General features: G+C 32.4%; 1 protein-coding gene and 3 pseudogenes across 2 annotated transcripts; all 4 read left to right on the top strand.

Annotated features, from left to right (window-relative positions):
• Nucleotides 1-14: 14 nt before the first annotated feature.
• LOC104779836 (cytochrome P450 71B3) lies at nucleotides 15-1,944 on the top strand. The gene is made up of 2 exons (XM_010504234.3): nucleotides 15-1,132; nucleotides 1,222-1,944. The coding sequence occupies exons 1-2, from the start codon at nucleotides 224-226 to the stop codon at nucleotides 1,828-1,830; spliced, it is 1,518 nt and encodes a 505-aa protein (XP_010502536.2). The 5' UTR covers nucleotides 15-223; the 3' UTR covers nucleotides 1,831-1,944.
• Nucleotides 1,945-4,625: 2,681 nt separating this feature from the next.
• Nucleotides 4,626-6,319, top strand: LOC147945376 (cytochrome P450 71B4-like; annotated as a pseudogene).
• Nucleotides 6,320-7,452: 1,133 nt separating this feature from the next.
• On the top strand, nucleotides 7,453-9,225 carry LOC147945375 (cytochrome P450 71B25-like; annotated as a pseudogene). The gene is made up of 2 exons (XR_015596565.1): nucleotides 7,453-8,446; nucleotides 8,533-9,225. The product of XR_015596565.1 is annotated as a cytochrome P450 71B25-like (transcript).
• Nucleotides 9,226-12,994: 3,769 nt separating this feature from the next.
• Nucleotides 12,995-16,358, top strand: LOC104783535 (cytochrome P450 71B3 pseudogene; annotated as a pseudogene).
• The last annotated feature ends 8,698 nt before the right edge of the window (nucleotides 16,359-25,056 follow it).

Raw genomic sequence — 25,056 nt, 5'->3', positions numbered from 1 at the left:
TCTAGTCCTTACACGTATAGTATGAGTACGATAATATCTTAACCTCACACTCTCTGTCTTCATCTCAAACCTTATCCTGACCGACGGCACAAAACGACATTTAACTTTGTATATATCAAAACCAACCTGTGTTTCCGTATCTCAATACGTCTTCTCAGGCTAGATTAAATCGAAACTTGTTGTTTTCTACTAAATACTCTGTTTCTCTATCTCCGAAAGAACAATGGCGATTCTTCTGTCTTTCTTCTTACTTTTATCCCTTCCCGTTATCTTCTTGGTAATTTACACCAAAAAGATCAAAGACTCAAACCAGAAACTTCCTCCGAGCCCACCAAAGCTTCCTTTCATCGGAAACCTACACCAGCTTCGAGGATTGCTTCACATATGTCTTCACGATCTCTCCAAGAAATATGGACCAGTGATGCATCTCAGTCTAGGGTTTATCCCAGTTGTGGTAATCTCATCAAGTGAAGCAGCAGAAGAAGTTCTTAAAACCCATGACCTAGAGTGTTGTACACGACCCAAGGCTCTTGGAATGCAAACATTTTCGCGTAACGGTAAAGACATTGGTTTTGCGTCATACGGTGAGGGATGGAGGGAATTGCGCAAGATTGCTATTCTCGAGTTCTTCAACACGAAAAAGGTCCGATCTTTTAGGTATATCAGAGAGGAAGAAAATGAATTGATGGTCAAGAAACTGACAGAATCAGCTTTGACGCAATCTCCGGTGGATTTGGGCAAAACACTTTTCTCTCTATCTGCGAGTATCGTATTTAGATCTGCCTTTGGACATAATTTCTCGGAAACCAAACATATCAATAAGGAAAAGATTGAAGAAATGATGTTTGAAGCTATAACAAATATGTCTTTCAAATTTTCCGATCTCTTCCCTACTGCTGCTATCGGATGGTTTATGGACTTTATTTTAGGAGAACATAAGAGACTTCACAACAATTTTGTAGAAGTTGATACTTTTGTCAAGAAAATAGTTGATGATCATTCGAAGATTAGACATGGAGTAACATCTCAAGATCGTCCTGATATCGTTGATGTGATGTTGGAAATGCTACACAAGCACGAACAAGATGATTCTTTCAAGCTCACAATTGATCATCTCCATGGAGTCATCTCAGTAAGCATAGAATCTTTATTTAGTTCATGATTCTTGATTAATCTTGACCTAACCTAGCTAATCATATTTCTTGACCAATTATTGATCAGAATATATTTCTTGCTGGGGTAGACACAAGTGCTATCACCATGATTTGGGCAATGGCAGAGCTTGTTAGAAACTCGAGAGTGATGAAAAAAACTCAAGACGATATCCGAAGTTGCATTGGAATCAAACAAAATGAAAGAATCGATGAAGAAGATGTTGATAAGCTTCAGTACTTGAAGCTTGTGATCAAAGAAACCTTAAGACTACACCCACCAGCTCCTCTGTTAATTCCAAGAGAAACAATGAGTCAAATCAATATTCAAGGCTACAACATTCCCCCAAAAACCATTATTTTGGTAAACGCATGGTCTATCGGCCAAAACCCTTACCGCTGGGAAAGTCCAGAGGAGTTTATCCCGGAGAGGTTTATTGATTTTCCTGTGGATTACAGAGGACAGAGTTTTGAAATGTTACCGTTTGGTTCTGGCCGGAGGATATGTCCGGGAATGGCTTTTGGGATTTCGACAGTTGAACTGGGACTCTTGAACTTGCTTTACTTCTTTGATTGGAGATTACCTGAGGAGAATAAAGATATGAACATGGAAGAAGCTGGTGATGTCATAATTGTTAAGAAATTTCCTCTTGAGCTTCTTCCTATTATTCGCCAGTGATAGGGTGACATAATCTTAAGGAACAAGAAGTTAAACTGTGTAATAGATCAGACTTAATTAGACTAGTTATGTTTCTTTATATATATATAATAAAACTTGTTGGACAAGGATAAAGCTCATTTGTTTTATTATGGCAGTGATAACTGATCACATCATCTGGACATCTGGTGATGTATTTGTAAGAAAATAACTCACAGGGTTAGGATTTCGATTATGTGGTGCCAAAGTCGTCCACATTTCAGTTTCCTGCATTGACATGCTTGCCGTGGAGTAGGTAGTGCACATGCAACTATGCAAGTGAAAATATCCTCGATTCCTCGTGGGTTGTGAGTATGTTAGCGTAATACTGTAATTCTTTGTATTCCCTCTTTAGAATGTGCGTGTGTAGCATATTACCCAAATTTCAAAACCGCGTTTTTCCATCAAAACGACAAAAAACCGCGTTCTCCCATCAAAACAACAAAACTGTGTGTTTTCCACTGAAAATGCAAAATTGAGTTTTGTCACCAACATTTTTAACTAAAAATCTATTTGAGAGCTAACAACAAATAATTTATCAGATACGTTTATGATCTTTTTGTGGACAAATGTCATATATCGTAACAAAAAAATTGTGGACACATGTCTTATTGAGTAAACGAGAAGCTGGAAAGTATATCTTAACAGAAATAATCGAACTCTTCTTATTGACCCATTCGTGAGTAGATTGAGAATAACTGCCCAGTCCGTAGAGAAGTTACCAGCGAGGAGCTTGGAAGCATGACTCGACCACACTTCTCTCGAGTATGGACATTCGAAAAACAAATGATTTCTGGTTTCCAGTGAAAGACACAAGATATGAGAGCTCCACTATTTCAACTCATCATCCGATCTCCCGTTGTTAATCTATTTCTTGTTGCAAGCCAAGCAGAGAAACAAAATTTGGGCGTGGCATGGATATATAAACCATATGCCTTGGGACCTCCTGCCTTGTGTGCTACACCCGAGTTGCCTCCCACACTTCTTTTGTGTTGAAGGAGTCGTTATAACAATCCCATTTCCCTCTCCCAAACCACATGCTCTGTTTAAACTAGTCCCTTAGTCCGTATCTCATCAAAACCTCACTTTCTCTAGAGGACACTATTGTTTCTCGAGGTAACGTGTTTGCAATTAGTGGGTATCTACAAACAAAGTTATCTCCCCACACATGATGCCTGGATGATGTATTTTTAGTTGTTTATATATTTTTATTGATTTGTAATTATGATATATATATATATATATATATACATTATTTGATTCTTTGATACATATACTGAGTTTATTTTTCATTAAATTCTATATACATATAAATTGTAGGTGTGATTCTTTATATATGGCAGCAAATTAATTATTTTTTTGGTCTTTGAAATGTTGAATAAACATAGTTATTATCCTCAATAAAATCATGTTCATCTTGTTATGAGACACATTTTGTTTTCCAAAGAGTGGATGAAGAGAACAAGTTCTATATAGCTGAAAATTCCTAAAATATCTATTATGACTTACATATTTAGTATCTAATATATCTTTTTCTATAGAGAAAATTCTTAACCGGTTTCTAATATCACAAAACTGAACATGTATTACATATAATTATATAATTTCCAACTAATTTCAATAATAAGATTTTGTATTTACGTAACATATTACATATATTTCTATATGAAAAAAAATTAAGAAAAATTAAAGCAAAACATATGTATAATGTAAACAAAACATAAGTAAAATATTTTTACGTATGTGTTTTTCTAACAAATAAAGGACTTTCAGATGTCTAACCATGTTTTAATATTATCACGTTAGCATTTTATTAGTTTATTAAAAAGGTTTTTCCATATAAAAGTTAAATATAATTTCTCAAGTTTCGCGTGGTTTTTCATCTTCTTTACAAATATCTAATATATTATATAATACTCGAATAATAAAAATAAAGATTAAGAAATATGAAATTAGATTCATATTTAATACTGTATAATTGTTTTATGTTTCTTCAAAATAGATCCTTAATATTTTTTTAATTATTAAATTAATAAAAGTAATAGACTTTATATATTACGAAACAAATGACATTTTCTCAGATATTTGATTTTGTGGAAACTTTACTTTATTATATAAGATGGTATAAAATTACCTTGATACTATAGTTTGGTTGCCTAAGAAAGTATCTGGTTTGAAAATAGTATAAATTCTCTGTTTGTTATAATTTACACAGCAATTCAACTACTAAAAATAAATCAAAAAGATCTTACACAACTAAAATAATTGTTATATATTTTCAAGAAACTCTCACCGTTTCTCAACGATTAAGCTGCTATCACATGTTTATAACTGAAAGGGTGTATTTAACTGTATATTTAATTGATTTGAGTTTTTAAAAGTCCAATCTTTAGAAAATGTTTTCAATAACATGAGATTTTATAATTGAATAATATGGAATTTTATTAGATTTTATAAAATCCATAATTGAATAATACATGATTTGTTATTTAAACATAAATCACTTGAAATGTTTGATTAAAATCATATATTTTGCTACAAAAGTATACATCATTTTGTAAAAAAGTATCCCATTTTATTTGTACCTTATCGTGTTTATAACTTTTTCAATATGCCACGTTTCAAATCATTATTTTTTTTTTGATAAGAAAATACTTTAATACTTATTTACAGATATGTATGAGAATTTTTTAGCCTCGCTCTCTCAGTATAAAACCATTGTAATTTTGTCTTATAATACTCTGTTTCCCTTTTGTCAAAAAAAAAAAAAAAAAATACTATGTTTCCCTTTTGCTTCTATATCTGAAAAAGCAGAGAACAAAACAGAGGAACGAAAACAATGACGATTGTTCTGTCTTACTTCTTCCTTATACTCGTTCCCATTTTCTTGTATTTAATATTCACCATGAAGATCATCAAACAATCGAAACACAATCTGCCTCCAGGCCCAAGAAAACTTCCGATCATCGGGAACTTACACCAGCTCCAAGGGTTGGTTCACAGATGTCTTCACGATCTCTCCAAGAAACACGGACCCGTGATGCATCTCCATCTAGGGTTTGTCCCAATGGTCGTGATTTCATCGAGTGAAGCAGCTGAAGAAGCTCTTAAAACACATGACCTCGAGTGTTGTACAAGACCTATCACTATAGCCTCAAATGTTTTCTCGCGTAACGGTAAAGACATAGGCTTTGGTGTATATGGTGATGAATGGAGAGAGCTGCGTAAGCTTTCGGTTCGCGAGTTTTTCAGCGTGAAAAAGGTTCAATCTTTCAGGTATGTTAGAGAGGAAGAGAGTGACTTAATGGTCAAGAAACTTAGAGAGTCGGCTTTGAAGCAATCTCCGGGGGATTTGAACCAAACCCTCTTTTTCCTAGCTGCAAGTATCATATTAAGAACAGCATTGGACAGAGTTTCTTAGAGAACAAGCATATTGATAAGGAAAAGATCAAAGAACTCATGTTTGAGGCTCACAAAAATATGCCTTTTACATTATCTGATATTTTCCTTATTGCTGGTCTTGGATGGTTAATAAAACTTGTGTCCGGCCAACATAAGATGCTTTACAATGTCTTCACCGAGGTTGATACGTTTCTTAATCATATAATTGATGATCATCACTTACAGAACTCAACTCAAGATCGTCCTGATAGCATCGACTCGCTCTTAGATATGATACGTGAACAAGATCATGATGAATCATTCAAGCTCACCATTGATCATCTCAAAGGAATCATCCAAGTAAGCAAAAAAATCTCTTTACTTAATAATTCTAGCTCGAATATAACCTTAAATCTATTGTCTTTTGGTCGACATAGAATATTTACCTCGCTAGAGTAGACACAAGCGCCGTTACTATGATTTGGGCGATGGCAGAGCTCGTTAGAAACCCTAGAGTGATGAAAAAAGCTCAAGACGAGATCCAAACTTGCATTGGATTCAAACAGGAAGAAAGAATCGTGGAAGAAGATCTTGGTAAACTTCAATACTTGAAGCTTGTGGTGAAAGAAACCTTAAGATTACACCCACCAGCTCCATTGTTACTCCCAAGAGAAACAATGAGTCATATCAAGATTCAAGGCTACGACATTCCCCCAAAAACCCTTCTTGTGGTTAACGCATGGTCTATAGGACGAGATCCTAAACACTGGCAAAATCCAGAAGAGTTTAATCCAGAGAGGTTTGTGGATTGTTCTGTGGACTACAAAGGACAAAGCTTTGAGATGTTACCCTTTGGTTCTGGTCGTAGGACTTGTCCAGGAATAGCTTCAGGGATTGCGACCGTTGAATTGGGGCTCTTGAATTTGCTTTACTTCTTTAACTGGAGAATGTCTGACGAGAAGAATGATATGGACATGGAAGAAGCTGGTGATGTCACAGTTGATAAGAAAGTTCCTCTTAATCTTCTTCCTATTCTTCGCCATTGATGATCCCATTGATTCTTGAAATTAGAGAACTTGAACTACCAAGACTCATGTTGTTGCGAAAATTATGTAATTTTGACGGAGACAGCATGATGCCCTTTCAGTTGTTGAAATTAAGGTAAAAGCTACATGCATGCATGTAACATGTTTTTTTTTTCTGTCCCTACTTGACCATTATTGATTCTACATTATTGCTTCTGATTTCTGCTTCTTCCGGCTCTTTTCTTGTTTCTATTCGTGAAAAGAATCAAAGTTTCAAAAAATAATCTTCCTCCGAGCCCACCAAAGCTTCCAATAATCGGAAATTTATGTTGGAATTTATTTTCACAAGTTGCATCGAGCTACTTTTTTCGGGTAACTCTTCAAATTGAAGTTCATTTGAATGAGAACTGATAAGTCTTCTAGTATATAAGGAAGGATGTTTGTGTCTAGGTTTAAAGTTTTGAGACAAACGTATCATGTTGTAAAGGAGAGAGCATATTCATACTAATTAAAACGAGTTATATATAGGTCGTTTGAGTTTGGGTAAAATGGTCTCGCTGGTTAATAGCTTATCGTTTATTTGTTTTGAATTTCGTGGTTGACAACACAAGAAACAAATATCTCTTCCTTTCTTTTTTTTTTTTTTTTTTTTTAAAAATCTAATGTTAAAATTATATTTAAAAGAAAAACTTTTTTACAACATTTTTTAATTTCTCTTCTTTTCAACATTGAAACCTATGAATTAAGGACCATAAATAATAGGAAAATATATAGTCTCATAAAATTTTTTAGAATTAATGTTATTAAATAAAAAAATATATAGTCTTGTAGAAAATTTTATATTAAATTATTTAATGTATGTTAAAAAAGGGAATATTTTCTTTAATAAAAATAAAAAAACTTACACATGTCCATGTCTAAATTTATGATGATATTATTTCCAATTCTAATATTATATAAATTTAAGATTTTTTAACTAAAAAGGTTTTATCTTAGTTTAAATTTTATGTTTTTTAAAGTTAAATATATCTTCTTCCTTTGTTAATTTGTTGGATATTCTTTATTTTTTTCCTTCTAACTTCTTAAATATATCTTGCTCTAAAAGAACAGTTTGTAATGATATTCTTCATACAATATTAGCCTCACGCTCTGACAGATATTTACATCCCAACCGGCTAGTGTGTATTCTTTTTTTTTTTTTCAACAAAATCGGCCAGTGTATTTATTCGTAATAAAAACGTTGTTGTTGTGTCTTCAAACTCTATATCTCTATCTCTCTGACTCTCAAGAACAGAAGATCCAAAACAATGGCGATTCTTCTCTTGCTTCTATTCCTTCCCTTTCTCTTCTTGTTAATGATGAAAAAGATGGATTCGAAACAGAATCTGCCTCCCGGCCCAGCAAAACTTCCGATCATCGGAAACGTACACCAGCTAAAAGGGATGCTTCACAGATGTCTTTACGATCTCTCCAAGAAACACGGACCCGTGATGCATCTACGTCTAGGGTTTGTCCCAATGGTTTTGCTCTCATCGAGTGAAGCGGCTGAAGAAGCTCTTAAAACACATGACCTTGAGTGTTGCACACGACCTAACACTAACGCCACAAGGGTTTTCTCCCGTGACAACAAAAACATCGGCCTTGGTGCATACGGTGATGCATGGAGAGAGGTGCGTAAGCTTTCAGTTCGTGAGTATTTCAGCGTGAAAAAGGTTCAATCTTTAAGGTATATTAGGGAGGAAGAGACTGACTTGATGGTCAAGAAACTAAGAGAATTGGCTTTGAAGCAATCTCCCGTGGATTTGAGCAAAACCCTCTTTTGCCTAGCTGCAAGTATCGTGTTCAGGCCTGTCTTTGGACGGAGTTTCTTAGAGAAAAAGCATTTCAGTGAAGATAAGATCGAAGAACTGGTGTATGAAGCGCAGAGAAGCTTAACTTTCAAAGTCTCTGATCTTTTTCCTATTCCTGGTCTTGGATGGTTTATAGGCTTTGTGTCAGGCCAACATAAGAGGCTTCACAATGTCTTCACTGAGGTTGATACTTTTCTTAATCATATAATTGATGATCATCAATTACAGATAACAAATCAAGATCGTCCTGATATCGTAGACACTCTCTTACAAATGATACATAAACAAGAACATGATAAATCTTTCAAGCTCACCATTGATCATCTCAAAGGAATTAGCCAAGTAAGTAAAAGAATCTCTTTACGTAATCATTCTCGAATCTAACCTATATATCCTTAATTAATGATAATGTCTTTCTATTGAACTAGGATATATTTCTCGCTGGAATAGACACAAGTGCAATCACCATGATTTGGGCGATGGCAGAGCTCGTTAGAAACCCGAGAGTGATGAAGAAAGCTCAAGAGGAGATCCGCAATTGCATTGGTATTAAGGCGAGAATCGAGGAGGAAGATGTCAATAAGCTTGAGTACTTGAAGCTTGTGATCAAAGAAACCTTAAGACTACATCCAGCAGCTCCTCTTTTACTTCCAAGAGAAACGATGGCTGATATCAAGATTCAAGGCTACGACATTCCTCGAAAAACACTTGTTTTGGTTAACGCATGGTCGATAGGACGAGATCCGAAATACTGGAAAAATCCTGAGGAGTTTAACCCGGAGAGGTTTATCGACTGTCCTGTGGATTACAAAGGACAAAACTTTGAGTTTATACCCTTTGGCTCTGGTCGTAGGATTTGTCCAGGAATGACTTCGGGTCTTGCGACCATTGAATTGGCACTCTTGAATTTGCTTTACTTCTTTGATTGGAAATTGCCTGACGAGACGAAAGATATGGACATGGAAGAATCTGGTGATGTCACTGTTGTTAAGAAAGTTCCTCTTGAGCTTTTACCTATCCTTCGCCATTGATGTGGCCATTGAATCTTGAGAAATGATATATAATAACTGTGTAATGTATCTGTTGTTGAAATAAAAAGTGTCATGTTGTTCTGAAATAAATCTGAAATAAATGTAATTTTGATGTCCATTGGGCTGTTGAGATTCAATAATTGTTCAAGCATATTTTGAAAACAATTTTGAAAGCTTTATCCTCCCAAACACTACATGACTAGTGACTTTATATGTATTGACTCTGACTTGTGTTGCCGTGGTAAAGACGTTTTCCTGTTTTATAGTCTGGCGTGAATACTCTGTTTCAACATCACCAAAAAATATAGCACAAAACAAAACAGAGGAAAACGAAAACAATGTCAATGCTTTTGTATTTTCATGTTGTTTCTCTTAGCGTTAATGTTGGGAAATAAAATCAAAGAATCGAAACGAAATCTTTCTCAGAACCCATCGAAGCTTCCGATCATCGGAAACCTACACCAGCTTCAAGATCGTCCTGATATCATCAACTCTCTCTTAGATATGATACATATAAACAAGAGCATGATTGATACATATAAACAAGAGCATGATAAATCATTCAAGCTCACCATTGATCATCTAAAAGGTATCATCCAAGTAAGCAAACAAATCTCTTTACTTTCTCATTCTCGAATATAACCTATATATATATATATATATATATATATATATATATATGTTAGAAAAAGTCCCACGCGATGCGTGGGTAAAATAAATATAATGAAATATGTAATATTTTGAAATCAGAGAGTATTCCGATGAGCGGTTTAGAGCCATTAAAGTTTCGGGAGACAAGTTACTGGTGGTATTTAGACGGGCGAGGGGTGTGGATATTTAGATTGCAAGAGGTCAATGCGAGTAGATTTGATTATTTTTCCTATAAAATTATATGATGTTATCCTTGGTATGAATTGGTTGGATCGGTACAAAGTGCATCTGGATTGTCACCAGGGGAGAGTAACACTTGAGGGATTCGGAGGGAAGTTGATATTCATGGAGTGAGACCGAATTTAGGGTATCTCGTCATCTCGGCCATGTAGACAGGGAAGACCATCGAAAATGATTGTGAGGCCTATTTGGTTACTGTAGCTATGTCGGAGTCAGTGAGACAGGCTACGGCTGGAGGTATTCGGGTGGTTCAAGAATTTGATGATGTGTTTTAGTCGTTGCAGGGATTACCACCATATTGGCCTGATCTTTTCATGATTGACTTGGAACCGAGATCAACATCGTTAACTAAGATGCCTTACATGATGACTTCAACAGAGATGACAGAGTTGAAGAAGTAGTTGGAGTGAAATATACAAAATTTGGAACTAATATATATATTTAGTTATTTAAAGATACATGCAATGTTAATTAACATAGATATATTAATTGAAAATTGAAAATTTATTAGGTTTTATGAATTATTATCTAAAACTAATTTTATCTTAAAATTTTGTCAACATGATCAAAAGGAACAAATTAAAATATTAATATACAATAGAAACCTTTTGTTTTATTTCAATTTGTAAAAAACATATGCACCATTTCTTTGACTGTTAGATTTCAAATTTGAAATTGTATATGTGGTTTGTGTGTAAATTGTAAAATTTTCATTACTTTCAAAGTTATCAAATTGAGAATGTTTTGATTAGTTAGTGAGATTAACATATATGAATGAACTATTTTTTTAAAGAACATACAATGATGTGAAGTCACATACATATTTATTTTGTACACCTTCTTTTGACTCTCACCGTAGTTTACTATTTAGCACATAAGTTTTTTTCCATTTTGTGAGGAGAAAAAGTACATAAATGTTTAATCTAGATGTGCAGAAAATATTTTTTTTTTAACTTGACCAAAAAGAAACCAAGTGTGTACATATATGAGAAATGTTTGTATATTAAAATTTGAAACTAAATGAAAAAGATAAAATAAAGCAACCACAGATTAAAATAAAAAGTGAATATGATATTAATCAGTATCAATCTGGAAAGAGCCTAGATATGTATTCAATGAACATTAGGCTGTTTATGTTCATCATTTGGCTGTTTATGTTTATGTCTCTTTTGACTGTTTATGTTTATGTCTCTTTTGACTGAGAAACGAAACTACTTTTAAAAACTAATATGAATTTTAGCAACTTAGCAAAATATACATGTTAAACAACTTTTGCAAACCTCAAAACATGAAGAAGAAGTATAAACTAAAGATAAAGAAGATAGACATACGAAAAATTTCATCTAAAAGTAAGAAGATACCATTTGTTTTACATTCTTCATCTAGTCATTTCTAATGACGAATCATCTTTCACATGTTCACTGCATATGCTATAAAATTTTGACTTGTCCTATTTGTTTGAAAACCTACAAAAATCACCCCAGAAAAAAAAATGGAGTTGTTTTAGTTGAATATAAAATTGATAGTACAAAATTTAGAAAATTATTTTACAGATAGAATATGATGTTGGATCAAGACCTTTACTTGATATTTATAGATACTTTTTATGCAATGATACTTCATTTGTATCATGAAATGTTTTTCAGTGTCTTTTTGTCAAACATCATGGGTTTTATATATTGTTACATTTTAATAATAAATATAATTGTGTGGGAATTAATACATTAAAGTGTATTAATATAATGACTGTTTTATTTGTTTTCTTTTTTTTGGCAAACATCAAGAGAGTTACATTTTAAAGAATTAATATGCAATAAGTTGTGATTCTGATTATTATTATTTTGAAGTTATTTTAAATACAAAAAAATTACTCTTTAAGCTCAAAATTATGAAATATCATATTTTTAATATCTTGGAATTAATTTATTTTATATATTGAATTCAGTTTAGATGGAAGAATTGATTTTTATGCCAAAATTAAGAAATTTTATATTTTATATCTTTAAATTATTTATAATAAATGAATTGATCTTTTGATGTAAAACTTGTGAAATTAATTTATATGGTAATTATATAACTACTAAAAAGATATTAAAATTGATAAGATATTTTTTTAGTATAAAACTATATTTAAATTTAAAAATATTAAAAATAGTGTATTTAAATCTGATTGTAATTGACAAATGTCAAAATAATACAATCTAACGTCTTTATTATATAAGATTCTTAAATCTAACGTCTTTTGGTTGACATAGAATATTTATCTCCTGGAGTAGACACCATTCAAGCTCACCATTGAACTCGTTAGAAACCCTAGGGTGATGAAAAAAGCTCAAGACAAGATCCTAACTTGCATTGAATCTAAACATGAAGAAAGAATCGTGGAAGAAGATCTCAATAAGCTTCAATACATGAAGCTTGTCGTGAAAGAAACCTTAAGATTACACCCACTAGCTTCATTCCCAACAGAAACAATGAGTCATATCAAGATTCAAGGCTAAGACATCAACATGGGAAAATCCGGAAGAGTTTAATACAGAGAGGTTTATGGATTTTCTTGTGGACTACAAAGGACACAGAGCTTTGAGATGTTACCCTTTGGTTATGGTCGTAAGACCGTTGAATTGGGAATCTTGAACTTGCTTTACTTCTTTGACTGGATAATGCCAGAGGAGAAGAAAGATATGGACATGGAAGAAGCTGGTGATGTCGCAGTTGAGAACAAAGTTCTTCTTGATCTTCTTCCTATTATTCGCCATCGACAGGGCCATTGAGTTGTTGAAATTGATGTTTACGCTATTATTTTAATGTATTGGTCCATGTTCAGATATCTTACACAATACACATATCGAAGATAATTGTTTTGGACCTCTCAAAAGCTTATCTTCACAAAGACACAAAAAATAAATGAGATGTTGCTTTATATCATCAAAAAGATAACACAAATTTGAGAAAAAAAACGAAAACAATGTTAATTCCATTGTATTACTTCTGGTTTATACTTCTTGCCGCTCTTTTCTCGTTAATATTCATTGAGAAAATCAAATACTCGAAACAAAATATTCCTCCGAGCCCACCTAAGCTTCCGATCATCGGAAACCTACACCAGCTTCAACGATTGTTTCATAGATGTCTTCACGATCTTTCCACGAAACATGGACCCGTGATTTAGCTCCGTCCAGGTTTTGTCCAAATGGTGGTTATCTCATCGAGCGAAGGAGCTGAAGAAGCTCTTAAAACTCATGACCTTGAATGCTGTAACAGACCTTTGACGAACGCCTCATCAAAATTCTCGCGTGACGGTAAAGATATAGCATTTGCGCCATATGGTGAGGTTTCGAGAGAGGTGCGCAAGATTTCTTTTCTCAACTTTTCCAGCACGAAAAAGGTCCGATGTTTTAGGTACATCAGAGAGGAAGTGAATGATCTCACTACAAGAAAACATGCCATTTGCGACGACCGTTTGTGACTGATTGTTTAGTCGCAAATATTTGCGACGGTTTTGCGACTATTTTAATACCGATTAACGACCATACAAAATACGGAAGTAAAACCATCGCAAATTTACGACGAAACAATAAAGTCACAAAAACGTCTCACCTTTGCGACCGAATATATACTCTTTTGTAACTGATATTATTTCGTCGCAAAACAAGATGCATTTTGTGACTACTTTGCAACTGCAATTTTGGTACGTGAGAGCCGTCACAAATAAGTCGCAAAATAGAGACTTATTTGCAACGACTTTTTGGAGTATCATTTAGTAGCAAAGTCGTCGCTGCATGTCGGCAAAAAACGTTGAGAATGTGGAAGATATTGTATTCAACTTTTGCGACTACATTGAAAACAGTCGCAAAAGAGTCGCACCATGTCGGCAAAAAACGTGCTTAAAGTGTGTTAGGTGAACTGAAATTTTGTGACTCTTTCTATAATAGTCGCAAAACAGTGGCAAAATTTCTCTTATATATATGCCACCACTTCTTCTTTCATTTAAGAAACAAAAAAACGGGAGAAAGAAACAAAAAAAAAACGTGAGAAAGAGAAAAAAAAAGAGAGAGGAAGAAAAAAAAAAAGAGAGAAAAAAAAATAATAATAATGTGGAACAATCCTTCAAGAGCATGGATGTACAATCGGATCGATCCGTTCACTAATCATATCTCATCGGATTATTCGGCGGGTGTGGAAGAGTTCATCGATTTTGCCTGTAGCCATGCACAAAATAGCAGAGGTAGGTTTTACTGACCTTGTGTAGTATGTCACAATTCGAAGTCTTTGAAAGCTGCCTCTGTTTCGAATCATTTGCTAAGTAGGGGGTTTATGCCTAACTATTATGTATGATATGAACATGGTGAAGATTATGATGTTGTTGGGGAGGGAACTAGTAGTCATTATGCTAATAATACAGATTATGCTAGTGCTAGTGAACCAATAGGATTGGATGGGGAGAATATATATGCTGGGATGGTGAATGATGCATTTCATGGTTCTGTACCATATAACGAGTATCATGAACATGAAAGTGGAAATGATCATGTTCATGAACAACCCACCCAAGAAGCAAAACGGTTTTATGATATGCTAGCTGCTGCAAACACGCCACTGTATGATGGATGTCGGGAAGGGCAGTCGCAGTTATCGTTGGCAGCTCAGTTCATGAACAATAAGGTCGACTACAATTTGTCTGAAAATTGTATGGATTCATGGACAGGACTGTTTACGGAGTATTTACCAGAGGGTAATCAGGCAACCGGTTCATACTATGAGACGGAGACTTTGATGCGAAAGCTAGGATTACCGTGTCATACATATGATGTATGTATAGATTACTGTATGCTCTTTTGGAAAGATGATGAGAAGTTGGAGCATTGCAAGTTCTGCGGCAAACCAAGGTATAAGGCTAGTGAAAGAAAAACAAAAATACCGTTCAGTAAGATGTGGTATTTACCGATTGCGGAAAGGCTGATGGTCAAGAAACTGAAGGAATCGGCTCTGAAAAAGTCTAAGGTAGATTTGAGCCAAACACTTTATTGTCTACTTGGAAGTGTCATATGTAGAGCCACCTTTGGACAAAGTTTCTACGAAAGCAAGCATATCAATAAAGACAGGATCAAAGATTTAATGTTTGAGTTCCAGAAAGTTGGGTCTCTCAGTAGTTCTGATCTTTTCCCTTATGGTTTGGGATGGTTTATGGACTTTGTGTCAGGACAACAGAAGAGACTTCGTAAAGTTCTCTTTGAGGTTGATACATTAATGGATCATTTAGTTGACGATCACTTGAAGAACCCTGAAGAGAAAACAAATCAAGATCGCCCTGATATTGTTGACTCGATTCTGAATACTATGCATAAAAAAAAGCAAGATGAATCATTCAAGCTCACCATCGATCATCTCAAAGGAATCATCCAAGTAAGCATATAATGTTCACAAGATGTGTCAAAATTCATGGGGTTTTTTTTATATATAATTTATCTCCAAATTCTTTTATGTATTACGTACCGTAGATTTTTTCACATACTTTTTTATTGATGCATGTGAAAATCCTAACACAACTCATATTAAAAGCTGTCAAATTTTATGACTCTTTATTTAAAAATTAATTGAAAATGAAAAGACTTTGGTTCATATATGTATATGTTAGATTATATAAATTTTATTTTCGATGTTGAAATCTTGACAAAAATTTTGAATATTAAATGCCCTTAACCACTTTCTATGATTGTTGATCTAGGAAATATATCTTGCTGGAGTAGACACAAGCGCCATCACCATAATTTGGGCAATGGCAGAGCTTATTACAAACCCGCGAGTGATGAAGAAAACTCTAGACGAGATCCGAACTTGCATTGGAATCAAACAAAATGAGAGAATCGAGGAAGAAGATACCCATAAGCTCATCACTTGAAACTTGTGATCAAAGAAACATTAAGACTATACATAATACATCCAGCAGCTCCGCTTTTACTTCTAAGAGAAACAATGGCTCAAGGCTACGACATTCCTTGCAAAACCCTTCTTTTGATCAACGCATGGTCAATAGGACGAAACCCTAAACTCTGGAGAAACCCTGAGGAGTTTAATCCGGACAGGTTTATAGATTGTCCTATTGACTACAAAGGAAATAATTTTGAGATGTTACCATTTGTTTCTGGTCGGAAGATATGTCCAGGGATGGCTTTTGGGATTGCGACCGTCGAATTGACACTACTGAACTTGCTCTACTTCTTTGATTGGAGATTGCCTGAGGAAAGTAAAGATATAGACATGGAAGAAGCTGTTATACCACCATTGTTAAGAAAGTTCCTCTTGAGCTGATCCCGGTTCCTTATCCTTGAATGATGGCTTAAACAGGTAAAATGATGTGTATAATTGTACCTTGAGCCTGCTTTACCTCTCCAGAAATTTGAGTTTCAAGGGCCTTAAATATTTCAACTAAATTTTTTTTAGGCCATACCGGGAATAAGAGTTTTGTGAAGTCTAGACAACACTTAATATCATTTGGTTTAATCATTTAGCATTTAAAAATTTGGGTCTTGTTAAAGTAATAGATTTGAGGGGAAAGCTTGTATTATTCCATAGACATAATTGAGTATATATATAAGATATACAACTTGGTAAACAAGCATTAGGTTATAACCTAATGGACTTCTAATGGGTCTCTAATGGGTAATGGACATCCACTAAATCATACATAACACTCTCTCTTGGATGTCCATTGTAAATGAATAATTGTAAATGCGCGTAAGATGTTGCCTCGTTAAAAACCTTACCAGGAAAACCCAATGGGAAAAACCATGGTTAAGGGAAAAAGAGTGCAGCGCGTTTTTACTCCCCCTCTTGAGTATGTCACTTGAAATCTTTGAAATGTCGCAATCCAATATGATGAAGTAACTTCTTGAAATAGTGGTTGAAAAGGCTTTGGTAAATTGTTCACCAAATCTTCACTTAAACAAATTGGTAGGACATGTATATCACTGTACATCACCATTCTTCTGCAGGCTATTGGTCCCTTAAATGACTCATCTTGATCATTATCTTCGTTTCTCACTATCTCATCAATGTATGTCAAAGACTTTGAAGATGATAGTCTTTCATCATTAGAATCATAATATTACTTTTCAGGTATTTATCTTTCGCATGTTCTTTTGTTATCTCGTTAAAAACCTTTCATGAAAAAACCCAATAGGATAAAAAGCATTATAAGGGAAAAAGAGTACAACCACGCTTATGATCATATTTCTCCCCCTGAAAGTATCATCTTCAGGTTATGCATTATTGTAATATATATCATACTTTCTGAATTGTTATTAACAGAGCTTTAGTATACAAAAGCACATATGAGCATCAGTCCACAATCCTAAGATTTTCTCTTAGCTCGTTCCCGATCTATTTTCAACCCATTATGAGATCCATAAGATCAAGAAGAATGATCTACACCCAGGATTCTCACCAAGAGATAAACTCACCATTTTCTCCCCAAAGTTGTCAAAAGTCTACAAAACTTTTTCTCGCTTTTACAATGTTCTCGAGGGCTATAAAATATTGCTAGAGCAATATACTCACTTTAAGAGATAGACTGAATCAAGTCTTGCTCTTACTGTCAATCTCATAAAGGATCTAAACTAGTTGCTTCCACCAAAAGAGAGTACATCTCTCATACGTATTTTCTGAGAATCATTGTACTACTACATGTTATTTTTTTTCTCATACATATCCACTTATGTCCCACTCATTTTACACTTTCGAGTGTATGGACTACAAGTCCAAATATTATCTCTTTAAGAGGGTTGAACAATTTCATAGTTACTTCTTTCAATGATTAACCAATCATTCCTTGTGTACACTTTTCAATAAAACCTTTTCTATTAACCGCGGTTTATGATCCTCGATTTTTATCCATAACATCATCAACTGCAACACTGTATGCAAACATATTACGACGTCGATTTGCTTTTTGGTTCCTTTTGATTCTAGAAATGACTCAACTTGTTGAGATTTCTTTTCATTTTGATTCTCAGACACCTGAATCTCTTTCTTACTCATGTCTACATCTGTTTTAGAGATTTCATATTAATTTATACTCTTTTTCTTTTCCGAGGATACTTATATTTAGAACCATAAGTCTATCACACTTCATGCGATCTTTAGACTTACTAGCAGTTGATCTTATCCTTCTAGGACATTAATTGGAGCACAGCTAGTATATGTGACTTTTTCACTCAAAGTCAGAAAATGACTCTTGCATGCTTTTAACATCTTTGAAAACTTTACCAACAAATTATCTTTTTAATTTATAGCGCACATTTCTTGATAAGAGGATCAAGATAATTTCTTACAATATATATCTTTACCAACTGTTTATTTTCTCTCCTCATGTTGGAAAAACTGACTCACTAAAACAACAGTTTCTGCATCTCGAGTCTCAAATTATCGAGATATTCAATCTTCGAAAGATATTCATATCCAACATATTTCCAATATTTTTTCACATTCCATCTTAATCACTGTGGTGGAGCAACCAACATGTATAACATATTTAGATGGAATATATCTGGTTTATGACCCAAACCAATTATAGTGGGGACTACTCATAATAATTCGTTGGCCTGATGCGAATTTATTGACATATAGAGTCATTTATGTCAGTTACTTAGCATGGTATCACCACCATTGTCAATTAACCAAATACTCTCACAAACTCAAGGTTGCAAGTTGATAACAAGAATATATGGTGGATGATCAGTCCACAGTATCTCTTTTGAATAAATACCAGAAAATTGACATTATCCAAATTCATGGGATCGGTGAAAACCATATAATCGGTTTGCTTTGTAAAACAGCACACATCAGAAATCACTAGAAAAACTCCTTAAGATCTCTAATGAATCTTTTCAGAAATTTCTGATTATTTTTTATTATTCTTTCGCATCACTACTGAACCGGAATAATTTAACAGGTCATGCCAAATAGTAATATTTTCACAAAGCATTTTATCTCTAGATAATGTATGTAATCTCAAAAAGACTTATATAATTATATTATATACTGCACGCACATGTATTATGCATGTATTTATTATCTTATATGCTATACACACATGTATTATGCATGCATGTATTTATTATGTTATATGCTATGCGTACGTGTATTATGTATTACGCGTGCATGTAATTTATATAATACAATAAAACCTCTATAAATTAATAAGTACTATAAATTAATAAATTTTGCTAGTCCCAAGTCGGGACAGTGTAAAAATAATAAAATTCGATAAAATAATAAGATAATTTTTTTTTTGAAATCCCATGTAAAATATGGTCCCAATAATATCATAAATTAATAATCATGTAAATATATATATATATATGCTGATATAGTAAAGTATGTTTCCCTTAAACCTCATATCTATAAAATAATTGTTATATTTGTATCTTCAAACTATAATGATATAAAATATTCTATAACACGGCTAAAACATTTAAAGTTTTCAATTTCTAAATATGCAACATTTACATTTTGATAGTTTGATAGACTATTAAAATACGATAATTGATATTCTTATTCATAAATTTGAATATTTATGTCATGTGTATAAGTGAATTTATCTACAATATTTGTAATTCATTGTCAATAATATTTTTTAATTATTTCAAATTTAATTCCAATACCATAAAATTTGCAACATCCAAAATTATAATCTTATTATGCAAAAATTGTCTCAATTCATAATTTTTAAAAAATTAAACAATTAAAAATATACCTATAAATTAATAATTATTAATTTATACTATAAAATAATAATTATTAATTTATAGATAAATTAATATCACTATAAATTAATAAAATGTCTTGGTCTTAACATTATTAATTTATAGAGGTTTTACTGTAATAACGTTTATTAAAGTTGCATGCATGTATTTATATTATAATACTTACAAGCATTATGCATGCATGTATGATCGCATAGTAGTTTAAATCAACTTACGTAATAGAATAATAAAGTGAAGCGTATGATCACTTTAGAAAATGATTTAAATTAATCGATCATAACTCAAATTATAAAAACATATATGATTTTAAAAATAAGCAAATTATAAAAATAAGCTTTAGACGTAAAATCATGTTTGACATAAAATTAAAATTAAAAATTTTTCTATACACCAGACCTACTAATGCGCTCTAAACCTTAGCCGTGTAAAAAAAAAACCTAGCCATCGGAATTTGGAACAGTAGATCAAATCCTTCGGAACCTACGTTTCATTCTAAAAGATAAGTCACCTCGTAATTAATATATATACTTATTCTCATGCTTTTGTCGGTTTGTTCAATTTCCGATTTATGCATTATAGTTCGATACGTTAGTTCGATATGTTCGTTGTATCATGCTTGAATGCTCGATGTGTCGTCGGTTATTGATTTATGTGTCTATCGTTTGATTTATATATTTAATAATCGATCGTTGGAATCGGTTTGTTATTGCTGCAGTATTGTCATGTCATATTGATATAAACTTTTGATCGTGTCAGTAAAAAAAACAAGCTATAACTATTGAATCATGTTTTATTATTGATTTCACCTTTTCAACATTATCATGCTTTGGTTTGGTTCATTCTCACGAACTGAAAGCATTCTTATTTTATTGTTTGGTCGAACTCATCTTTGGTTCTAAGTATGAGTAATGATTTGATCCATATGTTGTAGCATAATTTATCCCTAGATGAATTTAAGATCGATTTCTATATTTATTATGATCAATTTGATAATGTTTTTTTTTTTTTTCTTCAACCAAACGTTAAATAAATTAAAACATAATTTCAAGATTGATAGCCCAAACCAGAAAATAAGAGTATACACAAAAAATTTCAGAAATTAACAATTTTGAAGAACGGGCAAAACAATTTGCCCTAACATTGGACTCACGGGGGATCCTGGTCAAGCAATTTGATGATGCTTATTCGTTCATTATGACTCGTTAAAATCATACATATATAGGCATACTTTATTTATGCTAATGCTACTCGTTGATATGATATTTTGATAGGCTTTGTATTACTTTGTTTAATCACCCGTTGGTATATTAACGTGGTTACACTCAGAATCTCTATATGTGTACAATAATATGTATATAGCTATATTAGTTACTGTAACGTAATCACTACAACAAAACACGGTGAAAACCGATAGAATTTCAGACTGTAATAAATCTATCGAGAATTTTCGACAGATTGCCGATTAATTTTCGATGAAAATGTATTCATCTTTCCGTCGGAAATCTATCAATAATATATATACTTCCGACAGTTTTCTGATAGATATTATCCATTGGTGGTTTCGTCGGAAACCCGTCAGAAATTTCTGACGTATTTCCAAGGGATAATAATATTTTTGTCGGTTCTCAAATTTTAGATATATGATATAAAAATTAGCACGTTTTTATTTAATCCGTCAGAAAACTGTCGGTAATTTTCAACGGATATCCGATGGATTTCTTATGATTTTAGGTTTAGGGGTTCAAGTTTTGAAACAATCAAACATAAAAAATATTTTTAATGATCCTACTAATGTTAGAAAACACATACAAACACACAAATACATTAAAACTATCAAATTCAGTGTTTTTCAAATTTGTGATCAAAGTAGTATAAGTGATTGTATAAGTGTAATGGGTTATATGGAGAGATATATATGTTACAACTTACAAGTGATTTTGGTTTTGATTTTTTGTTTTGTTAAAAAACGATACATGAGAAGGTTGTGTACATTCTAACTTGACTAAATAGAATGTTAAATCATCAAATATGGCATTTTAGAAGAAACCAAATTGTTTTAAACCCTATACCCCAAAACTGTCGAAAATCCGTTGGAAATATTTTGAAACCAACAAATTCTCGACGGACTTAAAAAATTCAAATAATCCCGCAAAATTTTTTGAATTTTTTTAAACAAACTGCGCAGATTAATTTCTAGCAGTTTAATTATGATTACCGACAGATTTTCCGTCGGAAATCCGTTAAAACTTCAAATTAAAAATAAAACACAACTCTTCTTCTTCTTCATTTTCAGATCCACTCTCTCTCTAATTTTTTTTAATATTTCTCCGGCTTCTCTCTACCAAAAGCAACTTTTACCACCCAATCTTTGCTAATATGTAAGTTTTCTTACCATTTTATGTTTATATAAAGTTGTTATATAGATTAGATTTGTAGATATTAGGTTTTGGAATATAAAGTTTTTAGATTATAGGGTTAGATAGGATATGAATCCCAAGAGACAAATGTATAATTTTTAGATATTTTAGGGGTGGAATGTAATTTTGTTAGATTAGGTAATTAGATAGGATATGAATCCCAAAAGAGAAATGTATAATTGCTAGATTTTAGGTTTTGGAATGTATATGCATATTTTATATTTGTTAGATAAGATTTGTTTAAAAGTTTTGTTAAAAATTGTGTTTATTTAATTTTATCTTGTAAATTCATTTTTATATGTTAACTCATATTTCCAAAATAGGTATTTATGTTTTTATGAATTTTGACATAAGCTTTTGAAATTATTGAATAGGTTTATAAATTTATGAAATATTTGGTATTTTTTTAGGATTCTTATAGAATTTTAATTAAATATTATGAATTTTCAAAAATTATGATTTTTTATATGAAATTATGTAATTTTAATTATATATTTTTTTATAATTATTTATAATCCGTCGGTAATCCGTCGGGACTATATATTTTTTAAACACTTAATTATAAACCGTCGGGAATCCGTTACATACATATGTCGGAATTCTGTCGGTAGTGTTCTAGACGGGATTTAGCTGTCGGAAATCTATCTGAAGTTGCTGTCGGAAGTCCGTCGGTAATTACCGACGGGATTTTAGTTGTTGGAAATTTCCGACGGAATATTGCCGGATTCTAATTTCCTGACGCTCTAGAACCGACAAACCGTTTCCGTTGAAAATGTCTTGGTTAAGGAATTTTTCGACTGATTACCGATGGATATGCTCATCAGTTCTAGGCTGTTTTCTTGTAGTGATTAGTGACTATCACAATTAAGATCTTATATATATTTATACAAAGAATTGTGATATGACTATATGTTTCGTACTGTCTTGAAACGAAGGATTTGATATGGAGAGCCAAATGAGCAATTGTCACCACCAACTTCATCTTTGTTTTGGATCTCTTACAATGATCTCTCCAATTACAAGATAAGTATCTTTCATACTTTTATAAACATGTAGATTTAATGCTTCTTTGAAACATTAGTCTAAAAAGTGTTTTGTGTTATGGAATCACACACACGTCATATTATTGCTTGTTCCATTATTATAAGTTAATGGTTCAATAGTTTCATGTGGATTTTTTTTTTAAAAAAAAACAAAGATTGATGTTTAATATTTAACATTTATTTATATGATTGTTTATAATGTTTGTGAATTATTTTACTTGTTAAATCACAAATATTAATCTAATAAAATTAGATATAATATCATGATGAAATATTTTAAATCATGTCTCCAACCTTTTTTGGTGAATACATTGAAAATTTAATAACAAATTACTAAATAATAATTATTGATTATATTTTCTTGGCATCACTTCTATGAGGAGGTTTAAGTCCAAGTATATGACAATAAAAATTCACTAGTTCTTTAGAATAATCTAAAGAAAGTAAATGACTAAAAGACTCTAAGATAATATATACAAACTACATCGATTTCAATTATTACCAAATTCATATAATTGAAAATAATTTTTTTGATGGAAAGATATTAGAAAATACATAATTTACTTGTCACAAAATATTGTTGTCATGTAGACACAATATAGTAAATATATATATATATAAAATATTATAAATTTATTTTTTTGTGACTGTGTAAAATTATGAGATGTTGATTTATAAGCATGAATCACATCTTTTGGTTTCGTCTATTCTTTATAGTGAATATGACTTTATGCAAAGAAAAAGGAAAATGTCATATCAATGATAAGAAAGTTGCTATAAAGTGGTTATAAATGAGGATATTATATCATGCTGGTTTGCTTCGCGTCTCTTGGTTGGGTCATTCGGATGTATTGTCCGCTTTTGGCTTAGGACCGGAACAATGAAAGCCGGAGAAACCAAGTTTATCTGATGCTGCGCCTCTTGGTGTTGATGCTATTGGGACAAGCTCTACTCGTCGATCATGAGGTTCTTATAGCTTGGAATTGATCTGTTCTTCAGTATTGGATTTGGTCCTCTTTGTGTTAGTAATTGTTTTTGTGTCATAAGGTTTATTTAGGTGGTTTAAGAGATGATTATACACCGAGTCGTGGTGTGTTATCTATCTCGTTGTGGTTAAACAATGCAATGTTTCTAGGTTAGGTAGCGTTGGATCCGCCTAGTGATTCAGGGTGATACTAGATCGACTTATTGCATTTGGTCCAATTCGTTAGAGGGAAATGTTATGTACCTTTGATTTGGATGTATTGATTTGGATAATGAATAGTTAATGTTGAGCCAAAAAAAAATGAGGATATGATATCTATATAAAGTCGCGGTCAACGTGGACTAGTTCTCCATTAGATGTGAATAATAAGTTCTAGAATTACTTATCTCATACATATATATATATATAAAAAGCTAGTGTGAAATTTTTTTTCACTATTCTATTTAATATTAAGTAGTAGAAAAGGTATTAAAAGTTTTTGAAGAGTATATATGTTATTTCTATGGGAACACAATTTAATATCTTAATGTGTTATCTCCCAATTAGTCTCAAAGTTAAAAAGGTCTAAGATATAAACATGACCCAATTTGAGTATTTTATTGATTACAGAGTGTTATTCAAATCGAGATTGATAGACATAAAGTGTCATCATCTCAAGGGGGAGAATTAAGGATTCTCACATACAGAGTTATGAAACTGATATAAGATTATGTTGACACCCGGAATAAGTTTAATCACTCATATGAAAGAGCAAATCTTGGTTAACCAACGCTCTATATATTGTTTCATCAGGAAGATTAGTTTAATCTCATGATCTG

This window comes from Camelina sativa, chromosome 4 (assembly GCF_030686135.1).
Source record: "Camelina sativa cultivar CO46 ecotype springtype chromosome 4, ASM3068613v1".
Taxonomy (NCBI): domain Eukaryota; kingdom Viridiplantae; phylum Streptophyta; class Magnoliopsida; order Brassicales; family Brassicaceae; genus Camelina; species Camelina sativa.
Note: the sequence above shows the minus strand (reverse complement) of the source record. Positions and strands in the feature narration are given on the sequence as shown.

Excerpts from the sequence above, each read along its gene's own strand:
- LOC104779836 (XM_010504234.3), top strand. The coding sequence starts at position 224 with ATGGCGATTCTTCTGTCTTTCTTCTTACTTTTATCCCTTCCCGTTATC. Across the intron at positions 1,133-1,221 it reads ATCTCCATGGAGTCATCTCA|AATATATTTCTTGCTGGGGT; the intron begins GTAAGCATAGAA and ends ATTATTGATCAG.